The sequence below is a fragment of the Neoarius graeffei genome, chromosome 19, assembly GCF_027579695.1.
Source record: "Neoarius graeffei isolate fNeoGra1 chromosome 19, fNeoGra1.pri, whole genome shotgun sequence".
Lineage (NCBI taxonomy): Eukaryota > Metazoa > Chordata > Actinopteri > Siluriformes > Ariidae > Neoarius > Neoarius graeffei.
The window spans coordinates 19,168,906-19,196,482 of NC_083587.1; the positions used below are offsets into that span (position 1 = coordinate 19,168,906).

Sequence of the window (27,577 nt, forward strand, 5' to 3'; positions counted from 1 at the left end):
CAACTGCACAGGATTAAGGCGCAGCACCCACGTGCAATGAACCGGTGCTACAGGTGCTCTAGCCCCTGCCCCTTTTCTGTTTGCTGTCCAAAGTGCCCTTTTCATAGGGACTGTTTTGTTGTTTTTTTTAATATTTGTAAAAGATAAGTTAGCTCCAACATCAATATTCTCTACAATTTGACAATAATATGTGAAATTATAGATTTATAAAATAACGTTTTTCTATGTAAACGCGGGCATCAACCCGTGACGTCATGCATTCAGTGAGCCTCCGTGCAGAAAGCGCATGCAGGCGGTTGGCAGTGGGAGACAGTGCGAGGAACGGCATGGTAAGGATATGATACGGACTAAGCTCTTTAACGTGATGCTCCGTTACGTAGCTCCGTATTGGTGCTACGTTACAAGTTGTGGATGTTATACAGTCTGACAGCAGTAGGTATGAATGACCTGCAGTATCTCTCCTTCTTACACCGTGGGTGTAGCAGTCTACTACTAAACGAGCTGCTTAAAGGAACAGTCCACCGTACTTCCATAATGAAATATGCTCTTATCTGAATTGAGACGAGCTGCTCCGTACCTCTCCGAGCTTTGCGCAACCTCCCAGTCAGTCAGACGCGCTGTCACTCCTGTTAGCAATGTAGCTAGGCTCAGCATGGCCAACGGTATTTTTTGGGGCTGTAGTTAGGTGCGACCAAACTCTTCCGCGTTTTTCCTGTTTACATAGGTTTATATGACCAGTGATATGAAACAAGTTCAGTTACACAAATTGAAACGTAGCGATTTTCTATGCTATGGAAAGTCCGCACTATAATGACAGGCGTACTAACACCTTCTGCACGCTTCGACAGCGCATTGATACGGAGCTCAGATATCAGATATAGTTGACTAAGCTGAATGAACGTGGTTCTGACACAAGACATGGAAGCGGGTGTCGTCTACCAACCACAAAAAGGAACTGGGGACAACAAAGGCCATCGGCTCAAGCTATCAAAGCATGGAACAATCTCACTGACGATATTAAACAGCGCTCTAAGATTTCCCGGTTTAAATCTAAAATCTTTTAAAGTCTTTCAACGATTCAAATTTTTGCATTCTTACATTATTATAATGTTCAGTTTTTATCATCCATCCATCCATTATCCATAACCGCTCATCCTGTGCAAGTTATCAGTTTGTTTCAGCTAGTTTAAATATTTTGCTTTTAAACTTTTCTCAATCTTGTAGCATGTAATCAGTTTTTACAGGACCTTCTTGAAAATCATTTTGGTGAAGAAGCATCCTGTTTAAATAAATAAATGGAAGTTTGGACGTCTTTGGTTGAGATTTGTTTTTTCCGTTATGTTTAGAGAACAAGAAACGTCTTGAATAATTCTTGAAGGCTTTTCTACGATACACGATGCGTAGCAGTGAAACCTACTTATTGATCATGAAATGAAAATTTATGTTAAAAATCACGTCCCATTGATCTGGTGTTAGTTTTTTTTTTTTTTTTACCCGTGCGTGTGGAAGGAGGTGAAGGCACCACATGAGCCGCAGCACCGATCTGCTTGATTGAGTTTTTATCCCTCGCTGGCTGAAAGGCCCGAAGGGGGATCATGTCGTGGCGATGTCTGTCTGTCTGTCCGTCCCGGGAAGGGTGCTCACCTTCCGAAATCAACTCCTCTCACAATTTTTGGAGGAATTTCACCAAACATGGCAGGATTCTTTGTGTGATGTCGGTAATACGCATATTGCAACTGCGTTAAATTGGGTCACATTTTCCCAGAGTTACAGCGCTCGATTAACACAATTATACTTTGACAATTTCATAAGAGCGTGTTTTTCTTCTGAAATCAACTCCTCTTGCAATCTTTGGAGGAATTCCACCAAACTTGGCAAAAGGCTTTGTTATATGTCGGTAGTACGCATGTTGTTATTTTGTTCAACTCGGTCGCGTTTTACCAGAGTTCCAGCCCTTGATTAACAGCCTTGTACTTTCACAATTTCATAAAGGTGTGTTTTCCTTCTGACATCGACTCCTCTCGCAATTTTTAGACGAATTTCTGGAAGCTTGGCAAAAGGCCTTGTTATATGACGGTAATACGCAGATTGCGATTTAATTTCGTTTGTGAAAAATTTTCCCAAGTTTTGACCCTTGATTAAATAACTTGTACTTTTCACGAGGGTGGACGTTCTTCTGAAATCAACTCCTCTCACAATTTGTGGAGGGATTTCAGCAAACTTGGCACAAGGTTTTGTTATATGACCGTTATACGCAGATTGAAATTTAGTTTAATTTGGGCAAATTTTCCCAGAGTTATGCGCTTGATTATTAACGAACTTGTACTTTGGCAATTTCATCAAGGTGCGCTTGCTTTGGGCAATTCCATGTAAATGTCAACCTCACCATGCAAAAATAAAGCAACATGTAATACATCAAAACCACTCCCAGAGATATCACCTAGGCCTGTATTTTACAGATGTGAATAAGTTGAACCAATTTGTAACCAACCTAATGTGTCACTGTCAGTCTTTCTTTCTTATAATGTAAAACCCAAGCTAAAATCAACTTTCATCATGTACAATTCTATATTCTTGCCACAAGCCACAGAAATGTATGCTAAAATCCACAAAACAGCAAAACAATAGCCATCCTAAATATTATTTAAGAACTTTGATAGGGGCGGCACAGTGGTGTAGTGGTTAGCGCTGTTGCCTCACAGCAAGAAGGTCCTGGGTTCGAGCCCCAGGGCCGGCGAGGGCCTTTCTGTGCGGAGTTTGCATGTTCTCCCCGTGTCCGCGTGGGTTTCCTCCGGGTGCTCCGGTTTCCCCCACAGTCCAAAGACATGCAGGTTAGGTTAACTGGTGACTCTAAATTGAGCGTAGGTGTGAATGTGAGTGTGAATGGTTGTCTGTGTCTATGTGTCAGCCCTGTGATGACCTGGCAACTTGTCCAGGGTGTACCCCGCCTTTCGCCCGTAGTCAGCTGGGATAGGCTCCAGCTTGCCTGCGACCCTGTAGAACAGGATAAAGCGGCTAGAGATAATGAGATGAGATGAGAACTTTGATAGTTTTAGCTGATATTTAGAGTTTTTCAAAGGGTTATGGTGGTTAAATTGCTGATTTTCTAAACATACGCCATGTCTATTTCAGTTCTGAAATCAACTTCCCTCACAATTTTTGGAGGAATTTCATGAAACTTGGCAGAATTCTTTGTTACATGTCGGTAATACACGTATTGTAATTTTGTTCAATTCAGTCACATTTTACCAGAGTTATGGCCAGCGGGGGATATTGTGCTCTCGGCGCACTCTTGTTTACAGTTGAACTCAAAATTATTAGCCCCCCTTAAATTTTGCAACATTTTCCCAAATATCCTCCAAATGTTTAAAGCATTGATAAAAATTGATATACACAAACAATCACCAGTACTATTCAGATGTTTGTGGTGCATTTTGGAATATGAAATTAGTTTTAGGCTGTCTTTATATGAAATATGGTAAAAATGAGTTGGTCAAAAATATTAGCCCCCATGTGGATTCTTGCTTTTAAAACACAGTTAATTAACCAATCAGCTTTTAAACAACACCTGTGCAATCAATTGGCTTCCTAGCAACACCTGTAGTCAATTGGCTCCATTCGACAGTTTAAAAGGACTCCAAGGAACAGGGCATTTGAATGAATGAGGAGGATTACTATTTGTCACAATGCCGAAGACTAAAGAAATAAGTCTTGAACTCCGACAAAAGATTGTGGAGGCTCATGACAAGGGCCAAGGCTACACTGCCATTTCGAAGAGGTTTACAGTCTCCAGAACTGCAGTTCGGTGCATCATTGCCAAGTACAAGGAGACAAATTCGGTCAAGAACAAACCTGGTCGTGGACGCAAGTGTAAGATCTCAAGAACTCTGGAAAGAAAAATTGTCAGAGATGTCCGTAAAGAGCCCCGTACACCTGCAAAGGAAATTGTTGCTGACCTGGCCTCTTCTGGAGTTTGTGTGTCAAGGCACACTGTTGTGAGGGCTCTTCATCGGAATGGGCTTCGGGGCTATCGTCCCAGAAGAACCCCCTTACTAAAACATCGTCACATCAAAGCCCGACTAAAGTTTGCCCGTGAGTACTTGAAGAAGAAAGATGAGTTTTGGAAGTCTGTGCTTTGGTCAGATGAGACGAAATTGGAGCTGTTTGGGCATATGGACATTGCCTATGTATGGCGAAGAAAGGGAGAGGCCTTCAACCCTGTGAACACAGTTCCCACAGTTAAACATGGTGGTGGCAGCATCATGCTGTGGGGCTGTTTTGCAGCCTCAGGTACAGGCAGTCTGGTTTGGGTGCATGGCACCATGAAAAAGGAAGATTACCTAAAAATACTGAAGGAAAACATGCAGAAGTCTGCTCTCACTTTGCGCTTAGGTCGTCGTTGGGTCTTCCAGCAAGATAACGACCCAAAGCATACATCTAAAATAGTCCAGCAATACTTCAAGGATACCAAGACCAACGTCATACAGTGGCCTGCACAGAGCCCAGATCTCAATCCAATAGAAAACCTGTGGCAAGTGCTGAAAAAGAACGTCCATGCACGAAAACCATCCAATTTGGGCCAGTTGGAACAGTTTGCAATGGAGGAATGGGCCAAAATTCCTCAGGAGACCTGTGCCAACCTAGTGAAAAACTATTCCAAGAGGTTGTTGTCAGTTGTGGGTCAAAAAGGGTACACAATTGACTACTAATGGTCAGGGGGCTAATAATTTTGAACATCTCACTTTTGCTGTTTTTGGTTGAAACTCAGTGTGATAATAAGATATCGTAATGAAACTTGTTGGACAATGTCTTCATAGTGCATTTATTTCAAGAATAAAAACATTTGTTGTCAATGGTCATTTTCATGGAGAAATCAAGAATTATGTTCAATTCCACAAGGGGGGCTAATAATTTTGAGTTCAACTGTACCTCCTGACATTAAACATACCAAAGAGCAAGACCTTAAAAACCTAAAACACTCACTACTTCTCTGCTGAAAGTTGTGTCCGTGCTCTCGGAGAGGAACGTCAGTTCTCTGATTCTGTCCCTCTGCTCTGCATGTTCTTTTCTCTCCTTTATTTAATTAGTCATCCTGTGCCATCTGTGTTGTTCTGAGTTTGCCAGAAAGCAAAGGCTCTTGAAGGGTGTGCAGTTATTTCGAGGTGGTTTAGTGGAAAAGCTCAGCTCTGTGTGTGTTTTCAGTCCGTGATCGTGTCAGGACTAAGATGGAGCGAGACATCCTGGTGGAGGTGAATCACCCGTTCATCGTTAAGCTGCACTACGGTGAGTCTCGACCAGTCGGCGTGATCAGTGCTTCTCGTTCCACCGCCCGACTCGGTCTTATGAACTTATTAAACATCTCATGTTCTCTCCCTCTGAAAATCCATCCATCACCAGCATTCCAGACAGAAGGAAAGCTTTATCTGATTCTCGACTTCCTGAGAGGAGGAGATCTCTTCACGCGTCTGTCCAAAGAGGTAAAATAGTCAGAGGATGTATACGCAAGTTTGGTTTTCTTCCTCATTTTGTGCCCTTTTTTTTTTTTCATGTAACTATCCACGTTGCATTTTCAGGTGATGTTCACAGAGGAGGATGTGAAGTTTTACCTGGCGGAACTGGCTTTAGCACTGGACCATCTGCACGGCCTGGGAATCATCTACCGAGACCTCAAACCAGAGAAGTAAATAACCGCGTTCTAGTTCACACGCACAGCGCACTAAAACAAAGAGCCGAGCTTCACTGCTGAAACCCGGCACTCTCATCGTGTGCGTGCGTGTGAGAGACGCTTCTGCGTATTGTTGTGCCACATTCTACAAAATATATGTACAGAGTACACGAACACACCACGCACGCAAAACACTGTGGAAGTGTCACAACTTCACGCTTTTCTAGCACTGTGTGTACCTTGCCATGGAAACGCCTCGGTCTCTCATTCTGCAGTCGGTACTTATTTATGAATGTATATACTATTGACTTTTTTTTCTTCTCTTTTAAAGTGCTGATGACACGTTTTTGACATCTTTGGCGATGTTTTATAACATAAAAAGTAATTCCCGATGATCCATATATTAATTCACGAAGGCGCCTGTTTTACAAGTTATGATAAAAAACGCGGCTATTTGGGCAAATCTGACGGGGCTGCAGCACCCAGGAGACGAAAGAGGAGGAGGAGCTATATGACGTCAGCGAAAGAACCTTCCTCCTAACTTACCAGTTTGTTGTTGATGCGGCAGGTGTTCAGTTTATCATTATTAGTATTTTTATTAGGCATTATTATACATTATTTTATATATACAGGGTGCGATTTGTCAAAAAAACAGAAGGGGGGGATGGTTTTTTTTTATCATGAAACGTCACAAAATTAAGGTAACAATAGGCTAACAGCTCAATAACATCCGATGATATCAAATGAATAACACTAAATGAAAACGAACACTAAACCAGAGATAGTAAATTCATCTTCCTATCTCTCTGACTAAATACACGAACACTAACACAACAAAGTTCGCATTGCTTGTCGCGTTGCTGTGATGTTTCTCTCCCTCCGGATTAAATGGACAGTGACTCGAAAATCACTAAAATACATGAATACTAAATGAACAGTTTGCTCTGATGGCGCAGTTCACATTGTGCCCAGCTTTCCGATTTAATTTCTCATTTTTATACTTCCTGTTTCATGGACTGTAACGGATTTGCTTATTTAGTAATTTTAATACAGAAGAAGAAGAGAGGGTCCCATATACGATTCGTACATTGGGGGAGTGCCTGTTAGAGAGCGCACTTGTCCTGGGCCATCGGCATAGTGAGGTAGGGTGGCCAGTTCCTTTCCTCGCCGCCTTACTTCCCCCAGTGTTTCCACCAGGTCCCCATTCACTGCTGGGTGGACAGGGAGCGAGCCCCAGATCCCCGTCGAGCCGAGGCTCGAACTGGAGACCGTTCGCTTAGTGGTCAAGCGCTCTAACAACTTGGCCACTTCGCCTCCTTTAATACAGAATTTACTTTGAAATTATAATCAGACACTCCAACGTCCCCCCTAAAAAAAAAATCGGCCGTGAAAAAGGCGGCATCCGCCAAAAGGCGCGCTGTTTGCATCCCTGCATAGAACGCAAAGATATTGTTATTATCTACAATGTATCTATTTGCTGGGGACGTTCGTGAACATCAAAGCTGCCACTTCGGGTCATTTTGAAAGTGAGTGCAATGTAGACCATAGAAAACTGTGTCACAACATGCCTGTCATGTCAACTTTTTTTTTGGTTTGTTTGTTTTATTGACGGGGTTGTACCCGAGGATTTTTTTTCAGCAGAGATAAAAACCAGAGGGGGGGATGATCCCCACCATCCCCCCAGCAAATCGCACCCAGTATGTGTGTATATATATATTAGTTATGCCTTCGCGTTGTGTTGCCGGCTTTTGCTCCAAAACCCACAAGGATGGGGTAAGTTTATTCAAATTTCCCAGAGATCCCGAGCTGCATGCGAAGTGGGTGAAGCAAGTCAGGCGCACTCGTGACAAGTGGGAGCCCTCACCAACATCCGTCCTGTGCTCTGAACACTTCGATTTGGATTGTTTTGACACCCTTCCCAGCTTAAAAGAATCTCTTGGGTGTGCAGTTCAGCACAAACGTGTGCTGCTACCATCAGCAGTGCCTACAGTATTCCGGAGGGGGTCTACTAGTAGCTATGCCGGATCCAGCAGTCGCCTGGGACAAGGCGACTCCTCCAAAGACAGTCCTCCTGTCAGAACATGTGTTGAGAAACGACATAAGATAAAGGTACGTAGAGCTATAGAGTGCTCCGACATGATGCTAAAAATAGTAACACTGCAGTCTGCACGGCCATCTTGGAAGTGACTCGCTCCGGAGCGCTCATAGAGTACACATCATAGAGTACACATTCATGATAATCATAAATGTAATCATAAAGTCGGCGTGATATCAGTCATGTATTTGCTTGTGAAAGCTTGCGGCTTTCATGTAACTGCCGCCTAGCAACGAGAGGCAAAGGGTAAAGAGGGTAGGCTATCATAGATTCTATTCGGAAGAGATCAACACATGATTGCTTAAAAATGAGGTATTTTAACAATTTGCATCTGTTTTGTGATTATCGTGACACTTGTGTGTTATATAGAACTGTATGTCTTATCAGCACATCGAGGATCTTCCACCGGAGGCTTTAGCAAGTACTCGTAGCAACACTACACTTTACCCTTTGCCATGCGTTGTTAGGGAACGGTAGCAAGTACCCCGATGACCGACTTCAAGAATGTGTAGAAAAAATTTAGAAATTATACTTTCCAAAAGTCATTTGAGCTGAGTGTATTGCATTTCCATTTATATTGTAGGTTCTTGCTGATGTTTTTGTGGAGTATAACGCAGCTGCTGAATCAGAAGCTGCAGAGTTTGTATGTACTAGTTGTGAACATTCACATTATTATCAATCTCATTTATTTAAAATCAGATAAAATCATGCCATCATGATCACTGCTTAAAGTACCAGTATTTGGTTGTTCTTTTGTTCAGAGGAAGGGCTAGCACTCAAGAGTTCACCGGCGTTTTCATGCGCCATTTCCATTGAGTAGAACAGCCAGTGAACCGCAGCGTGTTCTTCCGCTGACGTCACAACATGGCCGCGAGCCACGGACCCAGTTTTCTTGCGCTGTGCAATTAAAAGTTGGATATTCGCGTAACTACTTCTTTTCACTTAATTATAACAGAAATCTAACACGTTTGCCATGTTGTATAGTTTATTTAAGAAATTGCATAGAGTCATGTTCGTGTCATCAGCACTTTAAATAATAGGTTGTTTCAGTTGCACGCAAATTTTATTCTGCATCGTAGAGTCTGCGCTAAATAAGTTACGGCTCCTTCAAGGAGGAATAACCTGTTAAAGCCGTTTGTTTCCCGAACGACTTTCTGACGTTTACGTTTGTGTGATTTCAGCATCCTCCTGGACGAGGACGGCCACATTAAGCTGACAGGTGGGTAATTCCAGATCTCCCCCCTGTCCTCCTCAGCACCACGCCCGAAAAGACTTAGAACTATCAAGTAGTTTGGTGTTTTTTCTTTAATAACAAAACACCTAAAGGTATTCTACAGTTATTGACCTGTGGCTCAGAAAAGCATTAAAGCAGCAGTTTGTCTAATTTTTCCTCATAAACTTGATAAACCATCACTTTTCTTTTTGCCAAACGAACCCAAACCCTCAGTCAGAACTGCACATGCGTTACAAGTTGCCTTTAAAGGAAAAGGGGTCGAGCTGAAGCACTGTGCTTGAGCTGTGGGCGGGGCTAATTTCTGGGAATAGCGTGAACAAGCACAACACGAGGAAACGAGTGCAAAACAATACTACGAACTCGCAGTTCTTGTAATGTTCTTTCAGCGTATATAACAGTTATTCCATAAAATCGAGTCACACATGAGCTGATAGCCAACGAGGCGCGTAGCACCGAGTCAGCTATAAGCCAATGTATAATGAGATTGAGTGGAATAACTGTTTTATTCTATCCACATTCACTGGGTTTTGAGAAACGGAGCATTTGTATTTTTTGCAAATTTGATAAATAACTTTTATACAAAACATGCGACAAAATCATTTCCGCTTAGAATGTAAATGACAGGAGCAATTTGTGAAAAATATGAATATGATGATTCTTGAAAAATACTTTTTATTCCTTTTTTTTGGGGGGGGTTGTTTTTGAGTAGAGTTTTTATTTCGTTCTCGGTTGGTTCAGCAACACGCTCCGCCATTTTGTTTTTCTCTACTTACAATATATGAGCTGATAGCCTAGTAGTAGAGTAGCCAATCAGAGTGCACGATTGCTCATATCCGGTGAATGTGGATAGAATATATGGATGTGATTTCATCTCATTATCTCTAGCCGCTTTATCCTGCGGGGTACACCCTGGACAAGTCGCCAGGTCATCACAGGGCTGACACATAGACACAGACAACCATTCACACTCACATTCACACCTACGGTCAACTTAGAGTCACCAGTTAACCTAACCTGCATGTCTTTGGACTGTGGGGGAAACCGGAGCACCCGGAGGAAACCCACGCGGACACGGGGAGAACATGCAAACTCCGCACAGAAAGGCCCTCGCCGGCCACGGGGCTCGAACCCGGACCTTCTTGCTGTGAGGCGACAGCGCTAACCGCGACAGCGCTAACCACTACACCACCGTGCCGCCCCTGGATGTGATATTATTATTATTATTATTATTATTTCAAAACCCTTTAAAATTATTTGCATTACATAGTCCATGTCCCACCATTTTATTTTTCAATTTGTCTTAAATCTCTGGTGTCCTTTTTTTATTTCAACTCAGTTATAAATATTAATTAAAGATGTACAGTTTCACAAAAAATGGAACTTAACATCTTCCATATTAGGATTAGGTCCTCGTTGTGTATCCAGGACTCTTACTGTGTTACTGTGCGTGTTTTAGACTTCGGCCTCAGTAAGGAGTCAATCGATCACGAGAACAAGGCCTACTCATTCTGCGGGACGGTGGAGTACATGGCTCCCGAGGTGGTGAACCGGCGAGGCCACACCCACAGCGCAGACTGGTGGTCGTACGGCGTACTCATGGTGAGCTGAATGACTTCCACGAGTTCATCGTTGCTTTGCGTGTCTGTTACATGACGCAAACACAACACGCTGTTCACCAGCGAGGGGTTTGTTTTCTGTCTGCAGTTTGAGATGTTAACCGGGACGCTTCCCTTCCAAGGCAAGGACCGCAAAGAGACCATGACCATGATCCTGAAGTGAGTGCTGGGAATGAACATCAGCCCGTGTTGTGTGCAGTATGCAGTCTCGGTTAAAGTAGTAAATGTCGCGTTCCAGAAATAGACATGTGAGATGGTTGGAATGTTGGCAGTGAAATATTTTCAGTTCAACATGTTATTAAAATCTGGCTCACTAATGAGCAGCACTTTATCCTCCATGTTTTTGGTGTTTTTTTTTTTCCCTCCCCTGCTTTCCACACCCCTAAAAATCAGCAGGCAACCTGATTGGTTGAGAGGTCAAATAGTCACGCTGTCCTTTTCCTATTTCAGTTTTTAGAAGCTCCACCATGACCAAAAGAAAAAAGAACCTTTTTTTTTTTTTTTTAAATATAAACAAAGTGACAGTTTCATAAAATACCCGCTGGCAGTGAAGTGTGCAAGAATCCATGCGCTTATCAGAATATGAAATCCACTAATGGAGGACGTGGTCATCCTTCAGTCCCAGTGCTCCAACACTTCACCTTCTATAAACACCAAAGGTTGGGTTGGATCACAGTGAGTAATGCTGCTCAAAGTGGATTGAATGAAGTGCCCCAGGCTTGGGCAGATGATTGGGATAAGCTGAAGTAGCGGAGTGAATGGAGCAGGGATGAAGGCTCGAGAAGCTCAAAAGAGCACGGAGACTTCCGTATAACAAAGAGCACCTTCAGTGGAATGCCGATTACCCCATGTCCATGACAAATCGACTCATTTTCGTTGTTGAAATGCATTTTGGGGATGGATAAAATCAACAATGGTGTTAGTTTGTATAAGCCGTAGATACGACGTATGTGAACTTTGGGTCATTTGTTCCTCCATCAGCTGTTTTATTTCCTTTCTCGTACTTCACCCTGAGTGTTCTGAATGATTAGCCGGAAACCTGGCACTCGAGACAGCAGAGGCACGCTCAAATTTTAACATCATGTTAATGATTTCTCACACATTTCTACACCCAGTATGTTTATAACAAAAGTAGACAATGTTCCACTAACTGCAGTCCACATAAACCAGACATGTGTCTCGTGTTGCTGTTATATCTCATTCCATCACATCCATCCATCCATCCATTTCATCTGTCATGTCTGTTCGTCTCATTTATCATCCATCATCTCATCATGTCTTTCCCATCCATTCAACAGTCCATAAATTCATCTATCCATCCATTTGGACAATCCCATCTTATCTATCCCATATATTTATTCACCCATCCATCTAGCTGTCCATCTCCTTTATCATTCCATCCATCCTGTCCCATTTATCTATCCACTAGCATCCATCCTCCCCATCCATCCATTAAATCCATCCACCATTTTTTCTGTATTTATCTATCCCATACACTCATCCATTCATCTGGTTCAATCACATTGGTCATATCATTTATCCATGCAGCTCATTCACTAATTATCCATCCATTAAATCCATCCATCCAGTCTCATAACATCATTTCCATCTATCGATCCATCATCCATCTATCCATCCAGTCTCATCATTTCCATCCATCCATCGAGTCTCATATTTCCATCCATCCATCCAGTCTCATAACATCATTTCCATCCATCCAACCAGTCTCATATCATTTCCTTCCATCCATCCATCCATCCATCCATCCATCCATCCAGTCTCATAACATCATTTCCATCTATCGATCCATCCATCCATCCATCTATCCATCCAGTCTCATCATTTCCATCCATCCATCCATCCATCCATCCATCCATCCATCCATCCATCCATCCATCCATCCAGTCTCATAACATCATTTCCATCCATCCATCAATCCATCCATCCATCCAGTCTCATAACATCACATCCATCCATCCAGTCTCATAACATATCCATCCATCCATCCATCCATCCATCCATCCTCATATCATTTCCATCCAGTCTCATAACATCATTTCCTTTCATCCATCCATCCATCCATCCATCCATCCATCCATCCAGTCTCATAACATCATTTCCATCCAGTCTCATAACATCATTTCCATCCATCCATCCATCCATCCAGTCTCATAATATCATATCCATCCATCCATCCATCCATCCATCCATCCATCCAGTCTCATAACATCATTTCCATCCATCCAACCAGTCTCATATCATTTCCATCCATCCATCCATCCATCCATCCATCCAGTCTCATAACATCATTTCCATCTATCGATCCATCCATCCATCCATCCATCCATCTATCCATCCAGTCTCATCATTTCCATCCATCCATCCATCCAGTCTCATAACATCATTTCCATCCATCCATCAATCCATCCATCCATCCAGTCTCATAACATCACATCCATCCATCCAGTCTCATAACATATCCATCCATCCATCCATCCATCCATCCTCATATCATTTCCATCCAGTCTCATAACATCATTTCCTTTCATCCATCCATCCATCCATCCATCCATCCATCCAGTCTCATAACATCATTTCCATCCAGTCTCATAACATCATTTCCATCCATCCATCCAGTCTCATAATATCATTTCCATCCATCCATCCATCCATCCATCCATCCATCCATCCATCCATCCAGTCTCATAACATCATTTCCATCCAGTCTCATAATATCATTTCCATCCATCCATCCATCCATCCATCCATCCATATAACATCATTTCCATCCATCCATCCTTCCATCCATCCATCCATCCATCCATCCATCCATCCATCCATCCATCCAGTCTCATAACATCATTTCCATCCATCTATCCTATGCGTATATCCAGCTCAATCATTCAACTCATTTGTCCATCCTTCCACATCCCATACTCTCATCCTTCCATGCATTATCCATCACATCCACCCCATCCCATTTATGTATCTACGCAACCCATCCATTAACCTTCCTTCCCCATCAAATCCATCCAATCATCCATTTTTCCATCTCATCACATTATCCAGTGAACTCATTCATCAATCCTTCCATGTCAATCTATTCAGTTTTGTTCAAATCCCCCCATCTCATCCATACATTAATAAACAGGCATTAGGTGCGATGTTGCTATTTTGGATTTAATATTTGTATTATTTCCTTTATTCTTCCTAATGTACTTTGTTCTGACTGCTCTCCTGCTGTAGGGCGAAGCTGGGAATGCCTCAGTTCCTCAGCTTGGAGGCTCAGAGTCTCCTCCGAAACTTGTTTAAACGAAACCCTTCCAACCGGCTGGGTAAGTCTAACACCGCCAACGTGCGTACACACATGCTATCTAACGTTCAGTACTGCATTGTGAAATCATAACATTTACACTGATGACTTTGTATCTAATGTTTGTACAGGTGCAGGCCCAGATGGAGTTGAAGAAATAAAGAGACACCACTTTTACGCTTCTATTGACTGGAATGTGAGTGTGTGTGTGTGTGTGTGTGTGTGTGTGTGTGTGTGTGTGTGTGTGTGAGGGAGAATGTGTGCTTGTGCTTCCTGTGTACAGTGTTAGAAATAACACACAACCCCAGTGAGGCTCATGTTCCTGTAACAGCATGGGCTGAAGTGTGTTATTTGTCGTGTCGTGAAGATTTGCCAATGATTACAATTTTTAATTTATTAATGAATGACATGCTTTTTTAACTATTTATGAATGTTATGGAACATCCACAAAACGAGTTAGCGCCTGTTTATCATTGTCATTGATCAAAACAGTCATTCTATCACTAGCTGGTTAAAAATAAATAAATAACCTTGCAGCTAGTCATGGTACCAAGAATCTAACAAGCTCAAACGTGTCTTTCTTCAAGACTTTCCAATAGTGGAAAATTTTACCGATGTGTTATTCCTGATATGCCTCTAACAAAAAAGTTCATCGTATCAAAGGTCCTATCAAATCCCTGAGCCGTTACCGTGGAAACGAAATGATAACGGGTTAAAACAAATGCGTTAATTCATAATTAATGATAGAAAATGGATCAGCTGTGATGTACTGTAAATGGCATGATTCCATGCTGGTGTTCATCTGCATCGTGTGTTTTTTTTTTTTTTTTTTAAATCACCAGAAATTATTTAGGAGAGAAATTCAGCCACCTTTCAAACCTGCGTCTGGGAGACCTGACGACACGTTTTACTTCGACCCAGAATTCACTGCTAAAACTCCCAAAGGTACGGCAACCGAGCAGCCTCTTAACCTTGTGTCACTTTATTTTCCTCGAATCCCACACGAGTAATAAAGTTCTTTTGGAACAGTGTAACGTCGTTCCAGAGAAATGGATCACAAACAGAGAAGAGGAAGTTTACTGAATTACTCAGACCTTTTAAATAAGTACGGGGGGTGGAGGGAGTCTAACAGGATGTTTAGAGAGAGTGTGTGTGTGTGTGTGTGTGTGTGTGTGTGTGTGTGTGTGTGTGTGTGTGTGTGTGTGTAGACTCTCCAGGTGTGCCCCCTAGTGCCAATGCTCATCAGCTCTTCAGAGGTTTCAGCTTCGTGGCCATCAGCTCCGAGGAGGAAACACAGCCACTGCAGAGTAACATGAGCTCGATAGTGCAGGTAAATGCACCACACCCATGACTTATTACTGGGGAGTGGATTTTACACAACAGCAACTCCAGAATTATTAGCGCCCTTCAAGAGAATGGATAGGATACACGTATAGAATAATTACTCACTGACCACTTTATTAGGAATGCCTGTGCGCCTGATCATTTGTGAAATTATCCACTCGACCAGAAACGTCGTCGCAGCAGCAGGTACGGGTCAAGAGCTTCAGATTGGAGAAACGATGTGATTTTTTTTTTTTTTGACCATGGCATGATTGCTGGTGCTGGCTTCGAGTATTTCAGAAGCTTCGGATCTGATCTCCTGGAACCCGCTGACAGGGAGGCTGGAGTAACTCGAATAACCGCTGAACACGCCACCTTGAGGCGGATGAGCTACCGTATAAAGGCAGAACATCACATCAGGTTCTGAGGCTACAGAAGGCACAGGATCAACCAGACGGCTGAAGATTGGAAAAAGATTAAATGCTGTCGTGTCCCGTTTTAAATCTACCACCAGCGTATTTGTGGCCTGTGTATCAAGGAAAAACCCTCAGAGCAAACATGAATATAATGTTCTATTGAAAGGATCGTCCACGATCTTCTACAAATGTCTCCAGCATCAAACAATTCCATAACGGGTCTATTCTTCTGGGGTGCCAGAAGAAAGTGCGCGGTTTAAGATGACGTACACGTGAAAATGATTTGGGACGAAATGAAATGACATTAATCGAATTTAGCGGACGCTGTTATCCAGAGCGACGTACAGCACACTCGGAGCGGCCTGGGGAGCAGTTGGGGGTTAAGTACCTTACTCGGGGCACTTCAGCCATTCCTGCTGGTGCAGGGAATCGAACCAGTGACCTTTTGGTCCCGGAGCTGCTTCTCTAACCATTTGTACGTCATCCACAAATTTTTAAAAATAATATCAAAATACAAATGCCAGTGATTTTGTCTCCGAAAAATGTTTTATTGTCAGAACAAGCTCCCGACCTGTATCTCTGAATAGCTCGCTGATGATGGTTATGATGTTTATTCTAACAGGCTCTGTGTAGTTTATTTTGCGCTCGTGTTTGCACTGGTAGCGAAAGGCCCCGAGTGAGTCTCATGCTGCTCGTCCTCTTTTTGTCCCCAACGCAGCAGCTTCACAGGAACACGTCTCAGTTTGGCGACTCGTACGAGGTGAGGGAGGACATCGGCGTCGGTTCGTACTCCATCTGCAAGCGCTGTATTCAGAAAAGCACGGGCATGGAGTACGCCGTCAAGGTGACCATTCAGTCCTGATGTAACCTTCTGCTCCTGGTTATAATATTTATAATATAATAAATGTCATAACCTTGTGTGTTTTTTTTTTTTTTTTTTTTTTTTAATAACCAGATCATCAATAAAGCCAAAAGGGATCCGACGGACGAGGTGGAAATCCTCTTGCGCTACGGCCAGCATCCCAACATCATCACTTTAAAGGATGTGAGTGTGTAGAGTGCACCAGTGTGTTGTGTGATTTTGTGTTTTACATTCAGTGCTCTATCCTTCAAGCGATATGTGATCCCCCGAACCTCGCAATATTTTAATCCGCGAAAATGACCATGCAGTGTAATTTGACCCCACTACCATCTTTCGAGAATATTTAGAACTAGATAAGTTCCATCCTTTACGTGGATGCGATATCAAGTTAAAGTAACCACTAATGATTTTAGCGTCTGTTCAGTTAAATTAGCTGCATGTTGGTCGAGATGGTATTGTTAACGTAGTTCTGCGCAATAGATAAGCAAGCTGTTATCAGAAAATAATCAACGACTGAGTGGTGTTTAAAAACAAATAAATAAATACAATAATAATCAATGTTACAAACCAGAAGTTCATTTTCCTCCAACAGCACGTCCTATTATAAGCGTTTTATTCCTCTTCTTATACTACTGCACTTTGCCAGCCGTCATATTATTTATCCATTTATAGCTACATTTAACATCATGGAACAGCCGCAAAACATGGTAGCTCCTGTTATCACAGCTATAAACATGTCGTTCCTTCAGCAGCCTCTCTTGTTTTTCCTCTCGGAGTTAAGACAAAACTGCAGCCGAAACCATTCTGTCCTTTAGAACATCTTTACTTCTGACTCTTACAGCAATGACACTGGAGACTCCTTCCGTAAATGTTAATAAACAACAATCACACAAGCTTTTAAATCGGTTCACGTGAAGCGTCTGCCGTACGCGTCTCTGTGTAAGCTGTTCCTATAGGATACTGAACTACTTATTTATGAGGTAATAAAACAGTCTAACATCAAACCAAACTTTTTAATTTCAACTTCAGAATGTTGTTATAAATCCCCCCCCCCCCCCCCCCCCCCCCACATAAAGGTAAGATATAATATTTTTAGATATGGTCCATGTTGTTATGGAGAGAGGTGATAATCCCATATGCTAAGTACGAAGAATTAATGAAATATGAGTCCTGGTCGCGATGGTGAAATTGGTCCCTGTGTTGTGCAGGTGTATGACGACGGCCGCTCGGTTTTCCTGGTAACTGAGCTGCTTAAAGGAGGGGAGCTGCTGGATAAAATCCTCAGACAGAAGTTCTTCTCTGAGAGGGAGGCCAGCGCTGTGCTCTATACCATCACCAAGACCGTGGAGTACCTCCATGCACAAGGGGTATTTATCCGCATCAACATCCCCATTATTCCCTACCATCTTCCAGCATTCCATATGTCCCATCATGCCCCACCATTTCCATCGTAATATCCCCATCATTCCGTAACATGCCCCAGCATCCCTGTGATTCCCCATTATTCCCTGACATCATTCCATAACACACCCCGACATCATTCCCTACCTTGCCCCGACATCATTCCCTACCTTGCCCCGACATCCCTGTGATTCCCCATATTCCCCAACATTATGTCCCATCATTCCATGTCATGCTTCATCATTCCCCATTATTCCCTAGTATCATTCCATACCATGCCCCATCATCCAAATGGTTCCTCATTATGCCCCAACGCCATTCCATATCATGCCCCATCATGCCCCAACACCATTCCATATTATGCCCAGTCATGCCCCAACGCCATTCCATATCATGCCCCAACGCCATTCCATATCATGCCCCAACACCATTCCATATTATGCCCAGTCATGCCCCAACGCCATTCCATATCATGCCCCAACACCATTCCATATCATGCCCCATTATGCCCCAACACCATTCCATAACATGCCTCAGCATCCCCATGATTCCCCATTATTCCCCAACATCATGCCCCACCATTCCATGTCATGCTTCATCATTCCCCAATATCATTCTATACCATGTCCCATCATACCATGCCCCAGCATCCAAATGATTCCCCAACACCATTCCATATCATGCCCCATCATTCCCCAACATCATTCCATCACATACCCCATCATTCCATCACATGCCTCAGCATCCTCGTGATTCCCCATTATTCCCCAACACCATTCCGTATCATGCTCCAACAACATGCCTCAGCATCCTCATTATTCCCCATCATTCCATAACATGCCCCATCATTCCATATCTTGACCCAGCATCCCGATCATTCCCCTTTATTCCTCAACGTTCTCATCGTTCCATATCATGTCCTAACATCTCCGTTATCACCCATCATTCCTAGTGTTACTGTACACTTAAGCTCCACAGACAAAAATATTAGCCACATCCACCAGCAGCAGCATTTCATGGTACTGTGTTTTTACAAATGTAAAAGCCTTAAAAGTCTTGATCTGCATGCTGATAAACCGGCACCTCGATCATTTATCACTTCATGTAACTTTCCTGTCCCGTGTTTTCAGGTGGTCCACAGAGACCTTAAGCCGAGTAACATTCTCTACGTGGACGAATCCGGAAACCCCGAGTCTATCCGGATCTGTGACTTTGGCTTTGCCAAGCAGCTGAGGGCAGAGAACGGCCTTCTCATGACGCCATGCTACACAGCTAACTTTGTTGCACCAGAGGTACACATCGCTGTCTCTCTTCACTCTGAAGTACAAACGAGGTGTTTGCATGTGTTTCAGGTTAAAGCAGAAATAAACGATTTGTGTCCTGTAGGTGCTGAAGAAGCAGGGTTACGATGCTGCGTGTGATATCTGGAGTCTGGGTGTCCTTCTCTACACAATGCTGACAGGGTAAATGTCCTTCCAGCGTTAGAAAATGAACAAATTGTTCAGCTGAATGTGATTTTCCTTTTAATAACGAGATCGGGCTGTTTGTACAGTTTTACTCCGTTCGCCAACGGACCCGAGGACACGCCGGAGGAGATTCTGGCGAGGATTGGCAGTGGGAAGTTCTCTCTGACCGGCGGATACTGGAACTCTGTTTCCGCTGAAGCCAAGGTGGGTTCACTGTTTACCTTTAACCGTGGATTCAGAAGGAAACTAAAGCTAGGACCATTTTAAGAAGAAGAAGAACTTTATTTATCACATACACTTGTGAAATTCCTCTGCATTTAACCCATCTGAAGCAGTGAAAACACACACACACACACGTGAGCAATGAGCACACACACACATACCCAGAGCAGTGGGCAGCCATGCTAACAGCGCCCAGGAAGTGCTTGGGGATAGGTGCCTCGCTCAAGGGCACCTCAACCCAACCACATGTCTTTGGACTGTGGGGGAAACCAGAGCACCCGGAGGAAACCCGCGGGGAGAACATGCAAACTTCACACAGAAAGGCCCCCATTGGCCACTGGACTTGAACCCAGAACCTTCTTGCTGTGAGGTGACAGTGCTAACCACTACACCACCGTGTCACCCTAAATTTAAACCTAAATACATAAACAATTCAAATATAAATGCGTTCAGAAAATCTAATAATGATGCAAAGTAAACTCAGAATTTTTTTAAGTTTTATCCGAGATGATGATACAAATATGAGATAATATTGAAATTGTAAATAATGAAAAATTACAATACGATTTTCACTTCCAACACTTATGAGATGTTAAAATTTTATTTAAAAAAAGGTGGTGGTTTTTTTTTTTTTTGGTGGTGGTGTTTTTGTTTTTTTAAATAAATTCCACAATGTGGTTTTGCTGGCACTTTATCACGCCGAAGTATTGCGATATGTTTTTGTGTATCATTTCTGATTTAAAGTGTCGTCATGTAATTTAAAAAAAAATTAATATTATTTCCCATAATATTTTTTTCAGAACAAATTTGCAGACCTGGACATTTTTCTTGCACACAGTACTGTGCAAAAGTCTCAGGCGCCCTTTTTTTTTTTTAATATAAACTTTGTTATAGATTTCTCTTTTCTATTTGATGACTTCTACATTATCGAGTTACTACAAAAACATTTCAGAGTCCAAATGTTTTTGGGATTTTTCCAGCACAAAATTAAATGTTACGGGAAAAACAGTTTGTATCTGAGCAGCATATGACGTACTGTAAGAGAGCACTTTTCAGATTAAAAAAGAAAACATAATGAAGGCTGCTGGGTTTTGGTGTAAAATGAAGAAGCGAGTGTGACAGTCAAAGAGTCCAGAAGAACTGTGGCTGGTTCTGTAAGATGCTCAGTAAAACCTACAGCGCATTTCCGCATAAAACTGCACTCACTGGACCTGAGACTACTATAATTTTTTTTTTTTTTAAATATATCAAGCAAAGGGGGCGGCACGGTGGTGTAGTGGTTAGTGCTGTCACCTCACAGCAAGAAGGTCCGGGTTCGAGCCCCGTGGCCGGCGAGGGCCTTTCTGTGCGGAGTTTGCATGTTCTCCCCGTGTCCGCGTGGGTTTCCTCTGGGTGCTCCGGTTTCCCCCACAGTCCAAAGACATGCAGGTTAGGTTAACTGGTGACTCTAAATTGAGCGTAGGTGTGAATGTGAGTGTGAATGGTTGTCTGTGTCTATGTGTCAGCCCTGTGATGACCTGGCGACTTGTCCAGGGTGTACCCCGCCTTTCGCCCGTAGTCAGCTGGGATAGGCTCCAGCTTGCCTGCGACCCTGTAGGACAGGATAAAGCGGCTACAGATAATGAGATGAGATATCAAGCAAAGAGTCGTCTCACACCAAATACTGACTTTGTGTCATTTATTATGGCCTACTGATTACTGTTTATAGTATTTTTTTAATGTTGAAACATTTCATTTCATTATTTTTAAGCCAGGGCGGCACGGTGGTGTAGTGGTTAGCGCTGTCGCCTCACAGCAAGAAGGTCCGGGTTCGAGCCCCGTGGCCGGCGAGGGCCTTTCTGTGCGGAGTTTGCATGTTCTCCCCGTGTCCGCGTGGGTTTCCTCCGGGTGCTCCGGTTTCCCCCACAGTCCAAAGACATGCAGGTTAGGTTAACTGGTGACTCTAAATTGAGCGTAGGTGTGAATGTGAGTGTGAATGGTTGTCTGTGTCTATGTGTCAGCGCTGTGATGACCTGGCGACTTGTCCAGGGTGTACCCCGCCTTTCGCCCGTAGTCAGCTGGGATAGGCTCCAGCTTGCCTGCGACCCTGTAGGACAGGATAAAGCGGCTACAGATAATGAGATGAGATGAGATGAGATTTTTAAGCCATTTTTGTTCGACAGCATTTCTTTGCACAGGACTGTGTTTAAAAAAAATAAAAAGGATCTAAAATAATATATACTAGTGCATCTCAAAAAATTAGAATATTGTGAAAAAGTTCAATATTTTCCATCAGTTATTTAAGAAAGTGAAAATGTTATATATTATAAACTCATTACACATAAACTGAAATGTTTCAAGCATTTCTATTTTAATTTTAATCAGTATGGCATACAGTACAAAAAAAAACATCTCAAAATATTAGAATATTTCATTTCAAGTTTGAGTAAAACAGTATGAACACAGTGTATCTCTCGGTCTAGTTCAGTACACACAACCACAATCATGGGGAAGACTGCTGACTTGACTGTTGTCCAGAAGATGATCACTGATGCCCTCCACAAGGAGGGTAAGCCACAAAAGGTCATTGCTGAAAAGGGTGGCTGGAAAAGGTGCACAAGCAACAGGGATGGCCGCAGTCTTGAGAGGATTGTCAAGAAAAGTTGATTCAAGAACTTGGGAGAGCTTCACAAGGAGTGGACTGAGGCTGGTGTCAGTGTATCAAGACCCATCACGAACAGACATCTTCAAGAAAGGGGATACAACTTTCGCATTCCTAATATCAAGCTACTCCTGAGCCAGAGACAATGTCAGAAGTGTCTTATCTGGGCTAAGGAGAGAAAGAAATGGACTGTTGCTCAGTGGTCCAAAGTCCTCTTTTCAGATGAAAGTACATTTTGCATTTAATTTGGAAATCACGGTTCTAGAGTCTGGAGGAAGAGTGGAGAGGCACAGAATCCAAGGTGTTTGAAGCCCAGTGTGAAGTTTCCACAGTCTGTGATGATTTGGGGTGCCATGTCATCTGCTGGTGTTGGTCCACTGTATTTTATCAAGTCCAAAGTCAACACAGCCATCTACCAGGAGATTTTAGAGCACTTCATGCTTCCGTCTGCTGACGAGCTTTTTGGAGATGCTGATTTCCTTTTCCAGCAGGACTTAGCACCTACCCACAGTGCCAAAACTACTACCAAATGGTTTGCTGACCATGATATTCATGTTTTTGATTGGCCAGTCAACTTGCCTGACCTGAACCCCATAGAGAATCTATGGGGTATTGTCAAGAGGAAGATGAGAAACACCCGACCCAAAAATACAGATACGCTGAAGGCCACTATCAAAGCAACCTGGGCTTCAATAACACCTCAGCAGTGCCACAGACTGATCACCTCCATGCCACACCGCATTGATACAGTAATTCATGGTAAAGGAGCCCCAACCAAGTATTGAGTGTATAAATGAATATACTTTTCAGAAGCTGGACATTTCTGTATTGTAAATCCTTTTTTTGATTGATCTTAGGGAATATTCTAATAATTTGAGATACTGGATTTCTGATTTTCATGAGCTATAAGCCATAATCATCAAAATTAAAACCAAAAAAGCTTTAAATATTTCACTTTACATGTAATGAATATAGAATATATGAAAGTTTACCTTTTTGAATTAAATTATGAAAAAAAATGAACTTTTTCATGGTATTCTAATTTTTTTGAGATGCACTAGTACACTTTTTTTTTTTTTGGCTAGAACACACATTTAAGTATTAATCTTGATCGTTGTACACTAGTCCTGTAAGTGTGTTCCTGTTCCCCACAGGATCTGGTATCTAAAATGCTCCATGTCGACCCTCATCAGAGATTAACAGCAGCACAAGTGCTGAGGCATCCATGGATCATTCACAAAGACCAGCTACCGAAGTACCAGCTCAACAGACAGGACGCTCCTCATCTGGTCAAGGTACAATCCAGGACACGCACTCGGGGTTTAACTCCTAAACACACTCGAATATTCTATTTTGTGAATTATATTGAATAGAGGCAGAAAAGCTGATTATATTGGATTGAGCTGCTGGACTGTATTACTGCCTTCAGTAAATAGAGTTAAAACAGATGAAATATGAATTAAAAATTGCTCCAAGAGTGTAATATTTGTGTGAAAGTCACACAAATATTAAAAAAAGCATTATTTCAAAGTAGTTTGTTTTGAATTTGGAAGCTTACATCATACACACCCGGGGTTTCAGGTCTTTGTAAATGACTAGAATGATGATTTCATAATCCAGAGTAGGCCTAAAGGCAGCGGAGCTGGCGCTATCCTCGCCTAAATAATAGAATTTCATATCCAGTATATTGTATATGCACAAGATTTGAGAGGAAGTATAAAGTACAGTGTAATAATAACTACTAATTACCTGAGCGCAACCTCTTTACGGGAAAACATCAGACCGGGGTCTTGACAGTACAAAAAGACCTCGGTCTGATATTTTCCCGTAAAGACCGAGCAACTGAGGTTAACAAGGAGGTTATTATTTGGCTTTTTCATTTCTAAGATTAAAATAGACGGTCATTATAATGAGGCATGACGTTGCTTTCCGTCACGTCATATTTGTAACGTAGTTGAGTCACGCATGCAGAATAAACGGCTCGCGGTCTCAAAACTGAATTTCTGTTCGAGGTTAGCCGTTTATGAATGCTCTTTATTGCTCATTTCTTGAATAACTCGGTGACTCTTTTTTTGTTTTTCTGCCATTTTTGATTCCGTTTTGATTTCCAGTTAATCTTTTTTTTTTGTCATCGTTTTGTTTTTGTAGCTAGAGGCAAAGCGAGGCAGTAGCCACGATGTAAGAATGAGTGGAACAATAGCGAAACTTCGTAACCAATCAGCACTTATCCTGATCAAGTTTGATTACTCATTCTACTTCTTGATAAACTTCGGAACCAATCAGAACCAGAAATGAAATAAGTGAAACCTCGTTATAACTTCGTAGTATCGGAAGATAATCAGCAGATAAAAAGATAACGAAATTCACCTCGTGGTTCGCCGAGGCTACTGATTCGATATCAAGTAAGTGGTGTTTATTTTAAGAAAATTTACCTTTTGATGATCACAGCTTTCGTTTGGTCCTTCTGAAAGTTCAACTGAAAGGTTTTGTACGTATTTTTTTTAAATTTTTTTTAGCTTTTTGGTCGATATATTGAGAAGCCGATATCAAACTTCTGCTATCTGCTTTAATTTTTAACATTTTATTTGAGTCTTTACACTACACTTGTGAAACAAAATGTGCTCATTAGTACTAAATAATGCTTCGGAGACAATTCATGGACGAGTGCTTTCTTTCTTACTATTTTGAAAATAGATCGAGTTCACAGCGCTGGATTTTGAACAAAACACAGGAAACAAAATTGGTAACCAAAACACTGCAAGCCCTGATTCTTGAAAAGATGAGGAGCGTATCATTAATAACATGTATATATGCTAGATTTACTGTATGGACGTGGGATAAGAAAACTAGCCACATGGACACTTTTTTTTTTTTTTTTTTTGCAACATTGAAAGCCGGTGCCTTGGAAAAGTCTATAATCGCCCACGGGCATTATGGGAAAATGTTGCCTGCCAAGGAACCAATCAGAGTGCACGACTTTACCGGAAGTAGCTCATACCATATAAAATGTAAGGAATAAAACATTCCATGTCGTGCTGTTCTAGGAAAGTAATCAGTGATAGGGTGGTGTGATCAAGCAGACATAATGTTTCCACCCTCATGTTGATTATTTTCCTACAACAGTATGGCTCTATAAAGGGTTTTATTCCTCTTGTACCACAGCGGTTTGATAACGATGACTCTTTCTTTCTTCTTAATCATCATGTGCCTGTGTAGGTTGTTACTGTGTAAGCATATTAGAACGAGCGCTTTAATACAATAACCCTGTGATGGCTTCTTGTCAGAAAATTAATCAACACCTTCCGGCCAATCAGAATCCGCAATTCAGAAGCGGTTTAGTATAGGACATAAAACGCAGCTGATGTATTGTTAGTTACGTCACATGAGCAGTGATGTAACAGCAGCGGGGTTTTTTTTTTTAAAAACCGTGTCAGAAATATCTGTCGTCTATGTTCCGACAGGGGGCCATGGCTGCAACGTACTCCGCCTTGAACAGGAACGTTCCCCCCATACTGGAGCCTGTGGGCTGCTCCATTCTCGCTCAGCGCCGAGGAGTGAAGAAAGTGACCTCCACTGCGCTCTGAGGCTCCGCCCACCACACCACACCAACCAACCACAGACCTCATGGCCTGGCGCTAGCACACGGCCCCGCCCCATGCCTGCCTGACGCCCGCCTGCTACCCATTTGCCTCTCGTCAAGTCTGGACTCTGAGGACCCCTGGTGAATGATCCAAATCTTCCTCATCTGCCGGCAAAGCGGATCAATAAAACTTTCCGATTTTATAATACGAGCATCCGGAACACTCTGTGGAAATTTTTTTTCCTTTTTTTTTTTTTTGGGGGGGAAGCAAGAGACTCAGTTATGCGTATGAACTTGTAATATACTGTAAAATTCTTTTTATAAAGCTGGTAGAGAACAATATTATTGTATTAAAGAGAGTGTGGCCTGTTGTATTATGAAATGACATAAAATATTAACACAGAAGCTATTTCTCCAGAAAGAGGAGAAAAAAAAAACACTCCAGATCATAAACCTATTATGGATCTAATAGATTTTCAAACCAGATTTTTTTTCTTTTTTTTTTTTTTAGGAACAAAAATTATAATGTTAAATTCTTTACTTGCTATTCCATATACAGTGTGTAGATATAAACTTCATGTGCAAAAAAAAAATCTGAAGTATTTTTACACTTGTACATTAAACTTTAGGGAACATCTCAACTCTGCTTGGCTAAGCACAAGTCTTATGCAGTGTGTAAACTGACCAGAAGGATTTAAATATGAATTTCAGATCATATTAATTAAAATAATATACAGTACACATCATGTTAAATCAAATTTTAGTGTATAAATGTTTGGAATTTGCTTTAAAAGCGACTAATTCAAATCACAGGTAACAGTTTTGGGATTTAGAAAGAAGAGAAAAAAAAGAACCCTAAATGCAAATGTCAAATTCAAATCTGGGGGAAAAAAAGCAGATTTTATGTAAATTTAATGCAAATTAGGCCACATCCATACTCAAAGCCTTTATTTCAGCTTCAATATAAGCTTCATGTAGTCTCAAACCAGTGGACTTTCCTTTTTTTTTTAATTAATTTATTTATGCATTTTAATTAAAATCACTGAATCATATAAGGTTCTGAAAATGTTGATGGAGTCGTGAAACAGATGGAAAATGAAAACCCTGCTAAATGTGTCATTATCGCTCACAGACTCATCTTCAGCTTTACAGATTGCATTAAAGAGAGCACAAACACACGATGGCACAACAGGACTGTAAATATATAGAAAACTCAGGTTTATGAAACGCATAAAGGCACTGCATAAAAATATTCGGACATGCACGTGTTTTTCACGTGCGTTTGTGAAGAGAAATCGGTTGAGGAAATGTGGATTTCAGAGCACTATTCAGTATATTTTTATACATGCAACAAATAGATGCTTTAAATTATTTTAGTGGGTGGAAAGCTAGCAGCTCTGCTTGGTGTGTGTGTGTAAGCGAGAGAGAGAGACCATGTTTTAAGTGGAGTTACATGATGCTCTAATTCTAGTTGTTCTTAAACTGGAAGAAAAAATGCTGGAACATGTTCCTGTTGCTCCTTTTTGTGCTTGAATCATCACTCTTTTTATGTGGAGTAAACTTTTACATTTTTTATGAAGAAACAAAGAATGACGTTTTTCAAATTCAACCCCTATTATAAAGAGGATTATACCTTCCCCAGAAACTTTAATTAAAACATTCAGGCAGTTATCGAATCAGCCGATCACATAGCAGCAGCTCAGTGAATAAGCTCATGCAGATGCAGGTTGAGAGTTTCATCTT

At 41.9% G+C, this 27,577-nt stretch overlaps 1 protein-coding gene across 9 annotated transcripts in view; it reads left to right on the forward strand.

Annotated features, from left to right (window-relative positions):
• Positions 1-27,314, forward strand: part of rps6ka3b (ribosomal protein S6 kinase, polypeptide 3b) — a 104,593-nt gene extending 77,279 nt beyond the window's left edge. For 6 of the 9 annotated variants that reach the window (XM_060899789.1, XM_060899790.1, XM_060899794.1 and 3 more), the window contains 18 exons: positions 5,203-5,283; positions 5,398-5,477; positions 5,574-5,680; positions 8,942-8,979; positions 10,451-10,593; positions 10,699-10,769; positions 13,857-13,945; positions 14,055-14,119; positions 14,766-14,868; positions 15,132-15,253; positions 16,381-16,506; positions 16,618-16,707; positions 17,733-17,891; positions 19,056-19,217; positions 19,312-19,388; positions 19,478-19,595; positions 23,409-23,549; positions 25,716-27,313. In XM_060899789.1, the coding sequence (XP_060755772.1) occupies positions 5,203-5,283; positions 5,398-5,477; positions 5,574-5,680; positions 8,942-8,979; positions 10,451-10,593; positions 10,699-10,769; positions 13,857-13,945; positions 14,055-14,119; positions 14,766-14,868; positions 15,132-15,253; positions 16,381-16,506; positions 16,618-16,707; positions 17,733-17,891; positions 19,056-19,217; positions 19,312-19,388; positions 19,478-19,595; positions 23,409-23,549; positions 25,716-25,838 (1,895 nt within the window). In that variant the 3' untranslated portion in view covers positions 25,839-27,313. Of the gene's footprint in view, positions 1-5,202; positions 5,284-5,397; positions 5,478-5,573; positions 5,681-8,941; positions 8,980-10,450; positions 10,594-10,698; positions 10,770-13,856; positions 13,946-14,054; positions 14,120-14,765; positions 14,869-15,131; positions 15,254-16,380; positions 16,507-16,617; positions 16,708-17,732; positions 17,892-19,055; positions 19,218-19,311; positions 19,389-19,477; positions 19,596-23,408; positions 23,550-25,715 lie in introns of all 9 variants that reach the window. The other 3 variants (XM_060899795.1, XM_060899788.1, XM_060899787.1) reach the window with 1 other exon arrangement.
• Positions 27,315-27,577: the final 263 nt, after the last annotated feature.